A 15,730-nucleotide genomic window follows, 5' to 3' on the forward strand; every position below is an offset into this window, starting at 1 on the left:
GCTGCCTGTTTTCCCTGCCTCTGAACGTGGCGAGCTGCTAATTGCGGGGGTGACAATTGGAAGCGGGCTGGACCCAGCATCTTGTTCAGAAGGTGGACCGCCGCTTTACATGCAGACGGTCAAGGATCCAGGTTCATTCCCTTGACAACACCAGTGAAAGAACTCGGGCAGTTCACGTGAAGCTGCCTTATACTGAATCGGACCCTCGATCCATCAAAGTCAGTGTTTTCTATTCAGACTGGCAGCCGCTCTCCGGGCTCTCAGGCAAAGGTCATTCACCTCACCTCCTGCCTGGTCCTTTTTAGCTGGAGATGCCAGGGATTGAACCTGGGACCTTCTGCATGCCTAGCACTGAGCCAGGGCCCCTCTTGTCCTCCTCTGCCTGAGACAGTAGAGGGGGGCAGCTGTTTGGAATGGTTATAAGCACCCCCTGCTCTGACTTAGTTTTGGTTCACTCTGGTCATCTTTGGCAGTCTTGATTTGGGTGAGGGGTAACCAGAGAAAAGGGCCTTCTTAGTTGTGGCACTGAAACTTTGGAACACCCTCTCTTGGGATATCCGTCTCTCTCCCTGTAATGATTCCATGTTTTGGTGTGCGTGTGTCTCTTTAAATGTTGAGTTTGACTGCAGTACTGTAAGAAGAGTGATAGAGGGAGACAAGTGTGAGTTGATTGGCTGATGACTGAGTGTGGGAGGAGATGTTCTGACATGAAACTGTGTATTTTAAGAGTTCTGTGTGTGCGTCTTTGGAAAGTGAAGTGTGGAAGAGCTACGAAGAGAGTCTGTGTGACTCTAAAAGTTTTGTGAGAGAGTCTATATGGCAAAGAAACAAGTAGTGTCTGAACTGTGTGGTTAGACAATATCTTGTGTGTCTAAGACAAAGAGCTTAGCCAGCGTGGCTACCTAGACGAGAGAGAGAAGCCCATCAGCGTGGAATTTTGGGGTCGTGATAGACTGTGTGTGACACCTTACTAGTTATAGTTTCAAGTTCCTTTTTCCAGAAACAGTTCAAGATAACCAGAAACCTATGTTTATTCAATAAATCAATTTTTGTTTAAACATATCCCAGGAATCAGTGCAGTCCTTCCTCAGGGCCACATAGTCCTCTGAAGCGCCCAGACCCTGGGTCATACTAACAAAAGAGAGAGAACTGGAATTTTTAATTCCTGGTGGCAGCAGAAATCTACCAAGTTTAGGTACACCAAGTGTGTTAAAAGGCAAAACCATCTTCCCCACAAGCAGGCACGTCACAGAGTGGTTTTAAAGGAGAAACCGTCTCCCCAAATAGCAAGGATGCCACACTCCCACTATCATTGTCTTCTGCCAAAAGGTGAAGTATTTTTCGTTTGGCACACCCCCCAATAATTGTTATTAGCCCTCTCCCTGGTTTTGGTGTTGTATGTTTATGTGCTTTTACTGAATTATTTTATAATTTCAAACGCTGCTTTTAAATGTTTTCATGTGTTCCTGTTCTCGACCTTGGGGATCCTAATTGGGTGGAAAGGCTGCATAGAAATGCTTTTAAAAGAAATAAAAACTTGGCACTTGACTAGTGTTTTTTTATTCTGCTCTCGAAGGAGCTTGGAGCAGTGTCTGTAGTACTCCCACATAGTCCCAGATATTGTCTAAGAAGCGAAGACATCTCTCCAAATAAGGGGCAGAGATTTCCGGGGTTGGGCGGTGTGGTTTCCAGGCAGAATGACACTTCAGCAACTTTGTCTATTTTGCGAAGTCGCCCGTTGTCCGCTCAGCAAAACTAACAGAGTTTTCTCTCTCTTGTGTGCCACTAGGGGGCAGCAACCACACAGGAATTTTACGCGAAGAACTCCCGCTGGACGGAAGGTCTGATCTCTGCTTCAAAGGCTGTGGGATGGGGAGCGACTCAGCTTGTGTAGGTATCGCTCGGTCAATGAGTCTGCCTCTCTTCGTCATTTCCTCCTCCAGGGCACTGATGCGCAGGGCAAGGGAATGCAAAGCCGCATTTAGTCGCCAGGCAAGGGACTGTGTTTGATGTCCTCTCACCTATTTTGTCTTTCTTTCTTTGACCCCACTTCAGAGAGTCTGCAGACAGAGTCGTCCTGCACACGGGGAAATATGAGGAGCTGATCGTCTGTTCGCATGAGATCGCGGCCAGCACGGCTCAACTGGTCGCCGCTTCCAAGGTACAGCTCCTGGGCGGAAAAGCAGCTTTGTAACCAGTGTTTCCCTCTAAGCTGAGTTAGTGTGAGGTGGCTCACAGCTTTTTAGCCTCCGGCTCACACATGGTTGCCGTAGCTCAGGAAGGAGGGCTCCAGAGCAAACTGATCTGTGCAGCAGCCAAATCCCTTGCTCCCAACTTCAAGGCCAGCACCTCACAAAGTAGAAATTTTGCTCACACGCAGAGGTCATTTCGGGGGGGTTCGCAGGGGATCGCAGTTCCCCCGGGTGAGGTACGGGGGGCGGGGCACATGACAAAGCCCCGCCCCCTGCTTCCGGCCACCCCGCTTCCGGCCCTCATTCAGCCAGGAGGAGGCAGGAGAAGAGGGAGGGTAAGTTGCTTCCTCCCTGCCTCTCCCCACCCCTGCCTTTGGGGGCGGGGTGTGTGGCCTTATGACACACTTCCGGTGATGTCAGGGGGTGTGGCATATGCTAGTGAGTTATGCTAATGAGTTCCCCTAGCTCTTTTTCTACGAAATGACCCCTGCTCACACGATTCCACAGCTAAGAGGGAGCATTGCTTGTAACATAACTCTTCTGTAGAAATTACTACAGAAGATTAAAACCACATTTATTTATCCACTGTACAAAAATCCCCTCTCAAAGTACATGCAATATCAAAACGTCTTATAGTTTCAGTACCAGTATAATGCTAGAAGCCATATCCGGTATTTTTGTGCTATCAGATGCCGCTTGTAGCACATCAAACAGCAGCAGGGTTACGTTTCATTCTCGCCACAATGCTGAATGTGTGTCGTGACCTGAGTCCCCGAGGTCTCTGCTTAGCTCCGTTTGAGCTTGTTGCCTGGAAGCAGATCAGGCGGCAGTTCTCAGTCTTTCCGCGAGGCTGGATATCTGTTGCCAGGTCAGTCCCCAAAGTCTCCGTAGAAGAACTTTCCAAATGAGACGGTCCCACAGTGAGGCTCTGGAGATCCGCAGGGGCCCTGTCCGTTCCCGCGGTTCACAGAAGGAGAACCTCCACACAGAGGCAAATGCCCTGGGGTTTTGTAACTTGGTTCGCTTTTGCAGAACTTGAATTGCCCTTGGCAGAAAGGGCACTGAGCAACGGGTCACCCCAAGCCGTAGGTTTAGAACAAAGAAGGCCAGCGCAGAGCCCGGACCCAACGCTCCCTCTAAGCTGTGGCGTCTTGTGAGCAGAAATCCCACTTTGTGAGCTCCTGGCATTACAAGTTGTGAGCGAGCGACTTGGCTGCTGCATAAGTTAGTTGGCTCTGGAGCCATCCTTCCTGAGCTAAGGCAGAAATGTGTGAGCCAGAGGCTAAAAAACTGTGAGCTAGCTCACACTAACTCAGCTTAGAGTGAACAGTGCAACGCTCCCTCTAAGCTGTGGCGTCTTGTGAGCAGAAATCCTACTTTGTGGCGTCTTGTGAGCAGAAATCCTACTTTGTGGCGTCTTGTGAGCAGAAATCCTACTTTGTGGCGTCTTGTGAGCAGAAATCCTACTTTGTGAGCTCCTGTTGTGAGCGAGCGTTGTGAGCGAGCGACTTGACTGCTGCATAAATTAGTTTGCTCTGGAGCCCTCCTTCCTGAGCTAAGGCAGAAATGTGTGAGCCGGAGGCTAAAAAACTGTGAGCTGGCTCACACTGGCTCAGCTTAGAGGGAACACTGGACAGGACCCCTCTCTCACCAAGGTCCTGGAGCATCATGCAGAGCATCATGCATCATCATGTGTAATTGCTCCCCCCTCCCCCAGTGGTCAGCATTTGACAGTGCTGGGGAGAATTCTGTCCCATCCTTGTTTTGACTTTCCTGGACTCCTCACACGAAGTCAGGACCCCTGAGTTGGGTCGCCCACACATCAGATCTCAGAAGCTAAGCAGGGTCAGCCCTGGTCAGTATTTAGATGGGAGACCACCAAGGAAGTCCAGAGTCCCAACGCAGAGGCAGGCAGCGGCAAACCCACCTCTGAAGGTCTCTTGCCTTGAAAACCCTACTGGGTCTGCTGCAACGTGACCGCAAGAAAAGAAGAAAGTGAATCTAGGAAACTGGTTCCAGGAAAGCCTCGTGCTCCTGCGGAAAGTTCTGCACTGAGCCTGCCGGCCCGTATTTGGCTGTATGCAAAAGGACTGACTCGTGCGTTTCCCCCGTGCCGAGAAATGCTAAGCGAGTCTCTCTGTCTGGTGCCAGGTGAAAGCAGATAAGAACAGCGGAAACCTGAGCAAGCTTCAGGAATGCTCGCGCACCGTCAACGAGATGGCTGCCAACGTCGTGGCGTCCACCAAGTCGGGCCAAGAGCAGGTCGAAGACAGAGGTGAGATGGTGTCCATCAGACTACCCAAAGGAGTCTCAGAGTGGCTTACAGACTCCTTTCCCTTCCCCTCCCAACAGACACCTTGTGAGGTAGGTGGGGCTGAGAGAACTCTGAGAGAGAACTGCTCTTGAGAGAACTGCTCTAACAGAACTATGGCTTGCCCAAGGTCATCCAGCAGCTGCAAGTGGAGGAGTGGGGAATCAAACCTGGTTCTCCCAGATTAGAGTCCGCACAATTAACCACTACACAAAACTGGAGACAGAGGTGCTGAATGAGAGCCTGAGGAGTGTTGTGGTTAAGATCGGCAGACTCACTCACTTGGCCTAACCCTCCTCACAAGGTCATTGTGAGGATAAAATAGGGCATATATGTCTCCTTGAGAAAAGGGCAGGAGTAAAGAAGAATGTGACAATGTGCAGTATGTCTCCTAGAAGGGGAACACGTCTCTTCTTTACCACGGGAAGCATTTATTTTATTTATATATTAAATTTGTTAAACATAAGAACATAGAAGCTATGTTGGATCAGGCCAATGGCCCATCTAGTCCAACACTCTGTCACACAGTGGCCAAAAATACCAGATGCCATCAGGAGGTCCAGCAGTGGGGCCAGGACACTAGAAGCCCTCCCACTGTTGCCCCCCCTCCAAGCACCAAGAATACAGAGCATCCCTTGCCCCAGACTGAGAGTTCCTGTCTATACCTTGTGGCTAATAGCCACCGATGGACCTCTGATCCATGTTTATCCAGTTCCCTCTTGAAGCCGCCCATGCTTGTAGCCGCCACACCCTCCTGCGGTAGTGAATTCCATGTGTTAATCACTCTTTGGGTGAAGAAGGACTTCCTTTTATCCATTCTAACCCGATTGCTCAGCAATTTTGTGGAGTGCCCATGAGTTCTTGTATTGTGAGAAAGGGAGAAAAGGACTTCTTTCTCGACCTGTTCTATCCCGTGCATAATCTTATAAACCTCGATCATGCAGTGCAGGGCTCTGGGCAACATACATCATTCATAAAAACATTGAGATAAAACAACTGAAGCATTGATATATTTCAAACAAGAAGATGGCGTATATTAACTGGTCCCATTTCAGACTGCCGGCTGCTTCGCGGGCAGGGGAGGGCGAGACAGATGTGAAAAGCAGCTGGAGTGAGCCTGTGTAACCTCTCTCCTATTTTCTGTTCCTGCCAGACACGATGGATTTCTCTGGGATGTCCTTGATAAAACTCAAGAAGGAAGAAATGGAATCACAGGTACCAATAAGTCTTTGAAACTGGGTCATGAGGAGATGTTGCTGTCACGCTTAGGTGCCTGTGTCTTTAAGGTCACAATTGTCAAAGTGGTCCTCTGTTCAAGAGGTGTTGCCACTGACACAGGGAGATGAGTAAGTCGTCTGGGACTTTTAACTCTTTTTGTGGGTGTGGAGATTGAACATTTCTGGGAGGAGGTGCTTATCAGCCACCCTGGGCTTTTAGTTTAGTTTAGTTTAATTTTATTTTATTTTAATAGCCCGTAGGCCATACACCATAAAAGAAATTTTAAGAGTTTAAAAGAACAGTAAAACAAAAAATTGCCACATCCACGAAGCAATTTTGGCAGAGCCTGCTCAAAAGTAGTCTTGCTGCATCAGGAAAAGATGGCGATTTCAACAGCCATTTTCTTAGGACTCTTTCTCTTGCTGCTGTATGTTTTGGGTTTATATGGTTATTATATACCCAAACAAATGGTAGCCATATCAACTAAGCTTGTTATTCCTGTTTGGTCCTTGAATCTGTTAAACATCTCTGTTATGCTGTATGCTAATTTCCTGCTCGTCCTCTACCTATACATACGGACTGGTCATTTCCATTCTGGAGAAGTGTGCTTGCACACGAAATCTTATACCTTGCATAAAACTTTGTTGTTGGTCTTAAAGGTGCCACTGGACTCAAACTTTGTTTTACATTAAATAAAGCAAGCTGACACCTGAAGCTTCCTTAGGGGACATCTCCCCGCAAACGGTGGCTTGACTGCTAGCCAGTGTCTGCCCCCCTCCCTCCTTCCCCGGAAACTGACGAGAACGGTTTGTCTCTTGCAGGTGAAGGTGCTGGAGCTGGAAAAGACCCTGGAGAACGAGAGGCTTCGCCTCGGAGAGCTCAGGCGGCAGCATTATGCCCTGGCTGGCATCTGCACAGAGAACGTCGACACGGGGAAGCCTGCTGTGGCCCGCAAGCCGGGTAGCCTGAAAAAGCCGCCCGTGGCCCAGAAACCTGCCCACCCCAGGCAAGGCCCTGAGGTACGCTCCCCCCCCCCCACCATGCGGCAGTTAGCAAGGCTCACTCTTGGGGGAGGTTTTTTTTTGAAGCGAGGCGAAAGGATGGCCTGGTCCAGTGTTCCTTCTAAGATGAGTTAGCGTCAGCGAGCTCAGTTTTTCAGCCTCCGGCTCACCCATTTTTTTTCTTAGCTCAAGAAGGATGGCTCCAGAGCAAACCAATTCATGCAGCAGCCAAATCCCTCGCTCGCAGCTTTAATGCCGGTAGCTCACAAAGTAGAATTTTTGCTCACAAGACTCCACAGCTTAGAGGGAGCCATTGGCCCGCGACCTCCGTCAGGGCTGCTGGGTCCCAGCGGGGATTCAGATGATCTATTTGCACAAAAGATGGATTCTGAGCAGGGAGCAGCTGTTTAGGGGCAGGGGAGTGGTGAGAATTGGGTCTTGGTATTCCTGAAGCCGGCCACCGGTCTGGGGGGTATCAGGTGCGAAATATCCCGGAGGCCTTTTGGGGTATCCATTCAATAACAAAGCAGGCGGTGGGGGTGTTTGGATTCTTTCTAACCCTTACATGAAGCATGCGGTCTAAATTCCAACTGGGGTGAAGCAGGAGAGAAGGGACGAGAAGAAGGGAAAAAATAAGAGATTGGATTTATTCCCTGCCCTTCACTCAGAGTCTCAGAGCAGCTTACAAACTCCTTTCCCTTCCCACAACAGACACCCTGTGAGATCGTTGGGGCTGGGAGAGCTCTCCTGAGAACTGCCCTTGAGAGAACAGCTGAGAGAAGGAGAAGAGGAGATTGGATTTACACCTCCGCCCTTCACTTGGGAGTCTCAGAGCGGCTTACAAACTCCTTTCCCTTCCCCTCCCCCTCCCCATAACGGAAACCCTGTGAGGTAGACGGGGCTGAGAGAGCTCTCTTGAGAACTGCCCTTGAGAGGACAGCCCTGAAAGGACCTGTGACTGACCCAAGGTCACACCAGCAGCTGCATGTGGAGGACTGGGGCATCAAACCCAGTACCCCTAGATTAGAGTCCGCGCACTTAACCACTACACCAAACTGGCTCTCAAGGGGAATATAAGGAAATTAATGTAATGGTTTCATTGGGGAAAGAGGGATGAATCAAGCTGAAAGGTGCCTGTGGGGGACGGGAAAGGAGACGGCGTGTGTGTCAAGCAGCAGGCAGCGCCTACCTGTGTGGAGTGGGGTTGGGACAGCTGCCCTCGTTCTCCCCCCCCCCCAGATCCCAATGTGCACTAAGAGCTTAGAGGGAGCCTAATAATCCCTCCTTCTCATGCAGGGGTCCCCAACCTGGTGCCCGTGGGCCCTACACAGCTTGCAAACACCTTTCCTGCTGCTAACGAAGAAGCCTTTTTAGAAAGTGGGTGGGGTGCTTGCCCAGCAGGTCTTCTGAGTGGCTGTGCGGATTAAAGTAACGCTTCAGTTAGAGCAGCCTCCCCAATGTTGGTTTTATTCTCTCACTCACTCACTCACCGGTGCATTCCTTCAAATGACTGGGCTTCTTCACACAGCACACAGGTACACATGAAACTGCCTTATACTGGGATCGAACCCTCGGTCCATCAAGGTCGGTATTGTCTATGCAGGCTGGCAGCGGCTCTCTCCAGGATCTCGGGCTGAGGTCTCTCCCATCACCTCCTGCCAGAACTTTTTAACTGGAGATGCTGGGGATGGAACCTGGGAACCTTCTGCCTGCCGAGCAGATGCTCTGCCAGTGAGCCACGGCCCTTCCTAAATTGTGGAACTCGCTGCGACAGGATGTGGTGATGGCTGCCAACTTGGAAGGCTTTAAAAGGGGACTGGACAAATTCACGGAGGACAGGGCTGTCAGTGGCGGCTATCTACTTCAGTACCAGAGACAGTATGCTCAGTCAGTTGCAGAGAGCCAGTTTGGTGTAGCGGTTAGAAGCACAGACTCTAATTTGGGAGAACCAGGTTTGAATCCCCACTCCTCCAGAGGCAGCTGTTGGTACGACCTTGGCTCAGTCACAAGTTTCCCTCAGAGCTGTTCTCTCAGGAGCAGTACTCGAAAGAGCTCTTTCAGCTCCACCTACCTCCCAGGGTGTCTGTTGTGGGGAAGGGAAAGGAGGGCGGGGTATAAATCCAATCACTTTTTCTTCTTCCTGTTTGTGGTCTTCCTAGAGGTAACCAGGAGGTTACTGTGTGATCAGAATGCTGAACCTGACGGGCCTTCGGTCTGATCTAACGTGGCTTTACTTACGTTCTCGTGTGGGTTTCACCAGCCCCCGTGGCAGCCATTTTGTAGTTGCGCCCCCCACTCTGGGTCACAGGCTCCCAAAAGCTGTGGATGTATACCAATATACATTTTTCTCTTTTCTATCAGGAAGAGGACGGTGGTGTGTACCAGGCCCAGCTAGTCAACTTCTAAGGGAGAGACAGCGGCACTCCCGTTCACCTGGAAGGCAGCCAGCACCAAGACGACAAAGCAGGACTCTCGTAGGATTTCATCTTCTGCCCATCTCGATCCTTCCTGCTGGCCCGGGGGATTCAGGGACTGCGTCCATCTGTGCAGCTCGTGGTACCTTAATGCATAGGTTTCTGGTGGAGGGCAAAGACTTCTCAGGCACCAATTTGCCTCTTGAAGGGGGGAGTGTGCTCAGGGAAGCCCCCCCCCTGCGGTGTAGACATTCCAAAGCCATTACACTGTCTGTGTTTTATACAGATATGGACTGGATTTAATTCTCAAGCTGCCTTCTGTCTGGCATTGCCTTTACGCTGACGTTTCTGTCCTCTGCCCGAGACGAGAAGGCAGGCACGGCCGACTAATCCGTAGTCCGAGGATCTCTTTCTTGCCGTGCTGACAAGCTGCTGGTTAGCGGAGGAGGGCGTCCTAAAAGTGGAGGGGGGAAGGACCTTGCCTTCATCGCATCAGTTCTCTTATTTATAAGCAATAGGAAAAAATTTTGGAGTAAATGTTGGTGTACCTATTACCGTAGTACAAAGACCTTTTTAAAGAAATGTGAATTTTTTTTTTTTAGTAGGCAAGGTTATTTTGCAGTGTTTGTGCTGCAAGCTAAAAGGAGAATTTTCAAGAGGGTGAGAAGTTCTATTCCCGAAGTCAGTTTTATATGTTTTAAAGAAATCGGGTATAAAGAGAGAGGAAGGAGGGTGAGGACGCACTGCAATTGGGGGGTTGTCGACTTCCGGGAAAAGCTACACTGTTTTAAATGTTTTAAACTGGAATTTTTGGGGTATGAAAGCTGGGTTTCCAGAGTCGTTAAATATATTTGTAGCAATATGCATATGGGGTGGGGGGAAGAACTTGCAACATATAGGATGGGGGAACGTTTGGTTTTGATTCTTGGGGACAGTTCCCATTCCTAAGTTGTAACAGACCCATGTAGCGTATTAAAATGGACTAGTTACCTCAAACACGTCTTTCCACTGTTCCATTTTGTTCTTGGTACTCTTGGGCATTGGTTTTTGTCGACTCGGGGGCCTAAGGCGGTGGTTCCCGACCTTTTAGGTATGGCAACCCACGTCGGGTTAGAACAGATAAAAGGAAGTCCTTCACCCAAAGAGTGATTAACACATGGGATTCACTGCCACAGGAAGTGGTGGTGGCTACAAGCAGGGGCGGCTTCAAGAGGGAATTAGATAAGCATATGGAGCAGAAGTCCATCAGTGGCTATTAGCCACAAGGTATAGACAGGAACTCTCAGTCTGGGGCAAGGGATGCTCTGTATTCTTGGTGCTGGGGGGGGGGGGGCAACAGTGAGAGGGCTTCTAGTGTCCTGGCCCCACTGGTGGACCTTCAGATGGCACCTGGTATTTTTGGTCAGTGTGACATAGAGTGTTGGACTGGATGGGCCATTGGCCTGACCCAACATTGGCTTCTCTTATGTTCTTATTCCAGCCTCTGACCACCAGTGGGAAGAGCAGGGGCAGCTATTAGGGAGGGTTGGCCTATGACCCCCCCCCCCTTTAGGTCCTGCCAGTGTTCCCTCTAAGATGAGTTAGTGTGAGCTAGCTCATTTTTTTAGCCTCCAGCTCACACATTTTTGTCTTAGCTCAGGAAGGGTGGCTCCAGAGCAAATTCATTTATGCAGTGGCCAAATCGCTCGCTCACACAACTTTGATGCCAGGAACTCACAAAGTAGAATTTTTGCTCAAAAGATCCCACAGCTTAGAGGGCACATAGGTCTAGGACCACGACAGCAACGTAACTTCTGGGCCTCTCTTAACCAGCTCAGATGGGTTCTACGTGAGTTACGCTTGCTGCCTAACAATTGCTCAGCCTTGCCAGAATTTGAAGGGAGATGCCCAGCTCTGATTCCCCATACCTGAAATGAAGAAGGCGGCTGTTCAAACAAGAAGAGGAGATTGGATTTATACCGTGCCCTTCACTCAGAGTGGCTTACAAATTCCTTTCCCTTCCCCTCCCCACAACAGACACCCTGTGAGGTAGGCGGGGCTGAGAGAGCTCTTTCTAGAACTGTCCCTGAGAGAACAGCTCTGACAGAACTATGGCTTGCCCAAGGTCATCCAGCAGCTGCATGTGGAGGAGTGGGGAATCAAACCTGGTTCTCCCAGATTAGAGTCCGTGCACTTAACCACTACACCAAACTGGCACTCTTGCCAAACGGGACAGAGAGAGGAGGGAGATACTTGTTCTTGTTTACTGCCTGTAAGTGTCGAGCAATGGAGGGGGGAGTGAATGCCATAACATTTGGGAAAACAGAAGAGCTCCGCTCCATCTGAGTCAAGCAGTGCCTTATCGACCAATGGGGGCTTTGGGGGGGGGGGTACAAGCTTTCAAGAGTCAACGCTCCTCCTGTTCAACACACAGCCTCCACGCACGAGGGGAAAAAAATACCAGTGCCGACCATGTGTACAAAATCTAGGATTTTATTCCATAATCACTGCAAAATCTTAAAACAGCCAATTCTACAAGAAAAGTGAGCAGCCCTGGACTTCTCGGAGGATGTCCAACCACATTCCCGTCACTTAACGCGGCACAAAGAAAGCTGAAATCTTTCGTTACACGTGAGGAGCAGCCTTGCGCCCGCAAACGACATTCCGCTGCAGACCTCCTCGAAGTAGTGTCTCTGTGTTTGGGGTCTGCAGTGGAGGATCTGCTGAAGGAACGCAGGTTATTGACACATCCAGAATCGTCGAGGAACCAGCTGAGGGCGGCAGGAGTAGTGGGTTTAAATGCCCCAGAATACGACCCAACTCTTTACTCTGGATTCTTATCCCACTTTGCCCTAACCAAGGAGACTTCGGTCTTCACTCCAAATCTGACCTCAACACAGCCAGTCTCGCTCAGAGCTTAAACACAGCCCCTTTTCGAATGGCCCCAAGCCAGTGGGCGTGAGAAGCCTTCCTGTACACCTGCCGCTCGCACTGAATGATGAAGCTATAAACTGGTGACCTTCACTCACTTCTTGCACAATCTGTACAAGACAAGAAATCGGTTATGGGTAACGGAAGGCTCACATGCCGTGCAATCCTCTTTCGCCAACCTGGGCAATTAAGACAGTTGCATTAAAGAGGGGGCTGTTTCTCCCCCCTCAGAAAACCCAGCTAAGGGTCCATGGCTTCCTTCACCTTGGATTTTTTTTTTTTTTAAGAGAACTAATTTTAACCACCACTAACTGTACGTTACAGGTATACTGAACAAACACACACACTCGCAACGTTTTCGTATAAAGGTCAGCCAAAGAAGAGCAACGACCCCAAACTGGACACTAAAATCATCATTCTATACTCGTAACACCAGGTTAAACCTCTGAGCTCCACAATCATTTTGATTTCTTTCTCTATCAAAAGAACAAATTCTTTTTAGGCAGTCTTCGCCATTTGCCGGTGTTCGGAGCCCATCGTGTTTGTTTGTTTTTTTAATTGCATCTTGGCACAAGATTGTAACCGCGCTGCTTCCTGGTGTAAGCCTGTTCAGCGATGCTGGTTTTTGAAAGATTACCCTTCAGCCCTTCCCCCCCCCCCTGCATAGGCGCCTCCCCCGCCACGCTGGCTGTTACTGTCCTAATCTTGCATGCAACTTTTCCTTATCATAAAACACACTTAACATCTGCAGATTAAGAAAAGACGACAAGCCAGATCAGGAATCCCCTTATCTTTCTTTCGTTTCTTTTTTTTAAACTGCATAAAGAAGAAATAGCAACCAGGTAGAGTCTGGTGCTCTCTCATACAGGCTGCGTTGTGTTCTCCAAACATTAGTAACTTCACAGCTTGACTTGGGAGTCCAACTTCCCACCTGTAGTGAATCGTCTACACTGGCCCAGCAGCCTCTCTACGTACACCTAAAGGTGAACTAGGCAAATCTGGGGGTTCTAAAAATGAAGGGCTTGAGGAGGCAGATAAAGATTTCCTCGTTCCCCAAATATATGCACATGTTTACAGACCTACAGTCTTAACGGTATTCTCTTCCACAAGCGGTTCAACTGCAGCGACACTTCGGTCACACCCACTAGACCTAGATGGGAACCACGGGCCTCTCGCCCGCCTCAGAGAGAAGTGGGCAGAGCTCCACGCAAGCAGCTCGGTCCTTAGCTATTCAGGGACGGGTAGTCCAGGCTAGTTGTGCCCCAAACTATTTGCTGACGGTGGGTCCAATTCCTCAGTGCTTGGCAGCAAGCAAACAGGAGACACTGCCCTAAGTTTACGTCCAAATACTCCCAACGCAAAAAAGGAGCTTACAGGAGAGGATAGCTCTGAATTAACCACTGAATTAAGATATGCAGCTGCCCCCCCCTTCCCACCTAGTCACAAGCAGTGATCCTAAGGCACACATCCACCACCTCTCCCCCACCCACCCCCCACAATGCTCTGCTTCTGGATAGAAAAAAATGGCTGTCCTTCATGTGGCTCTTTTCTGCACAAGGTTATTATCCCTGAATGGTTCCAGCCATTGCAAAAGTCTAGTTACTTTTTTAAAAAGCATTTTTTAAAAAAATTAGTGAAAAATACTTTTGGACTATTTTCCTGATAAGAAACAGTTGGACGGTGTCGGCCCCCAAAGTTTCCAGATAGTATAGAAAGATGCAGTATAAAGTTCGCCAGTGAGCCCCACACAATTCTGTCTTTACGCTTAAGATATGCTGTTTTACAAGTCAGGAGATGTACTGGTGGCTTACATATGAAAGTGTCTCTGGTGATACGGACTAAGGCAACGTCCACCTGACACACTTGAGTGGTTCAAAACACCTGTTCAATCAGAGCTCCTCCAAGTATCCTGGGAACCTGCCAAGTCGCTTCACCCAACCCCAGCCTCCCCAGACTACAATTCCCAGCATTCTTTAGAGAAGCCCTGAGAGAGAATCCAGTTCCTGAATATTTGGTTGCATGTGCTGTACTGCACCAGACCAAGGCAAGTGGTCTTTCTCCTTCCGTTTCAACAATACCTGACCCAGAAGTTCTTTTTTTTTGGGGGGGGGGGGCAGAGACGAGGAATTGCTTGAAAGGAAAAGAAAACATGACAAAGGAGATTGCAAGAAGACCACATTTCTTCAGTGAAGTGAAAGGTGTTTTCAAAAAGGCAGGAAGACATAATTGGTAACCCTGTTGAGTATTTTGAACAGCAGATCAGATTATAGCACCAAAGAGAGTCCTTTGTGCCACACAGGCTGAAACTCAAAAGGGGGAGTAAAAAACTAGGTATGTTAGTGCCATTAAAAAAGGGGGGGGGAGATAAGCTCCTTGTCATGCTGAATGAGTAACATACATAACTGGCTCACACTGAAATGAGCCACGTTCGCATCTCGCTCACCTTTTACTGAGCTTCCAGAACAAATTTTAACAACATCTTTAACACATAATTACCAGAAGCAGCCTTAGTGGAGAGACTTGCTTCTTGCACAATCTGTACAAGACAAGCAGTCTCCCCACCCCAATAGCATCTTAACAGAACCTTTGGAAAAGTCCCGCTGTAACTGGCCGAAAGACCCAGTGAAAGCGGTGGGCTGGCTCTGCCTCTAGCCAAGTCATGCATCTTCTTCATTCAGCCAAACATCTTCCTGGAGGCGGGAGCAGTCACGCCAGAAGCATCCTTCTAAAAGGACAATTACAAACAGAACTCAGTTCTTTGTGGAAACCAAATCCTTTTGCAGAGTCATTCCACCGAGCCGTGACCTCTGAGGGCTTGACGCTCAAGAGTACGATTAGCAGCACAGAAAAATCACAAGGACAAAACAGTTCACCGTGCCGGAATCGAGCTGTAATGGATACGCAGTGCTGAGCAAAGAGAGGGGCACCTTTGTTGGGGAAAGGGAGGAAGGAAAAGAAGAGGAAAGATCATGTGCCATCCATGAAGTATTGAAATATCCCAGGTTTCATTTGTCAGTGAGTCTCCAGGAGCCAGCTTTCCTTCTAGATAGACTAGAAACAGGGAAGGATTCATTCACACATACGGATTCACCAAACCATGAGCTCCTGGTCCTGTCAGGGTTCGCTTCAGAGTCCCGTCTCCAGATGGGAGGATACCCTGTTCCAAAAGAAACCTGATTGGCCGCCCGAGAGAGAAATGGCAGCTCAGTGATACACTAAGACTGGCCAATGATGACAAGAGCAGTTCCAAATTGTCCTCCGACACAAAAGATTATGGCTTCAAGAACGGGGCCTATGGGCCAAAGCGGTTTGCATTTTTAACCCCTGCAGTTTAAAAAAAGGCAGCACAGATCACAAGGTCCAACATGACGCAATAAGAATGGGAGTGTGGCTGCACTAAACTGGTATGGTTTAGCTTCTGTGTCACAAAATAAAAGGTTTTCGCAACAGGTTAGGAGGAGAAGTAGGGTGGGTAGAGAGGAAAGAAGCCACGAGTGTGTTGAAACCAAGACTGGCAACTGCAGGCGGTTTTAAGAGCAAATTAACGAAGACGTCCTGTCGAAAATAAGTCCACTTGAAACCTCCACGCTAAAACAATAAGGCAGGCTGATAATTAATGCACGGATCCGATGGCTTCGCGCTCTCGCACTCTGCAAGCTTTGCAAAATACAGCCCTTGTGAAAC

The 15,730-nt window shown here is 49.1% G+C and overlaps 1 protein-coding gene across 1 annotated transcript in view; it reads left to right on the top strand.

Annotated features, from left to right (window-relative positions):
• HIP1R (huntingtin interacting protein 1 related) overlaps positions 1-10,092 on the top strand; it is a 90,251-nt gene extending 80,159 nt beyond the window's left edge. Inside the window, exons 28-33 of the mRNA XM_015417650.1 lie at positions 1,790-1,890; positions 2,056-2,161; positions 4,344-4,467; positions 5,657-5,718; positions 6,543-6,740; positions 9,084-10,092. Coding sequence (XP_015273136.1) covers positions 1,790-1,890; positions 2,056-2,161; positions 4,344-4,467; positions 5,657-5,718; positions 6,543-6,740; positions 9,084-9,128 — 636 coding nt within the window. The 3' untranslated portion in view covers positions 9,129-10,092. The remainder of the gene's footprint in view (positions 1-1,789; positions 1,891-2,055; positions 2,162-4,343; positions 4,468-5,656; positions 5,719-6,542; positions 6,741-9,083) is intronic.
• Positions 10,093-15,730: the final 5,638 nt, after the last annotated feature.

The sequence above is a fragment of the Gekko japonicus genome, unplaced genomic scaffold (genome assembly GCF_001447785.1).
Source record: "Gekko japonicus isolate JY-2015 unplaced genomic scaffold, Gekko_japonicus_V1.1 scaffold64, whole genome shotgun sequence".
NCBI classification, from domain to species: domain Eukaryota; kingdom Metazoa; phylum Chordata; class Lepidosauria; order Squamata; family Gekkonidae; genus Gekko; species Gekko japonicus.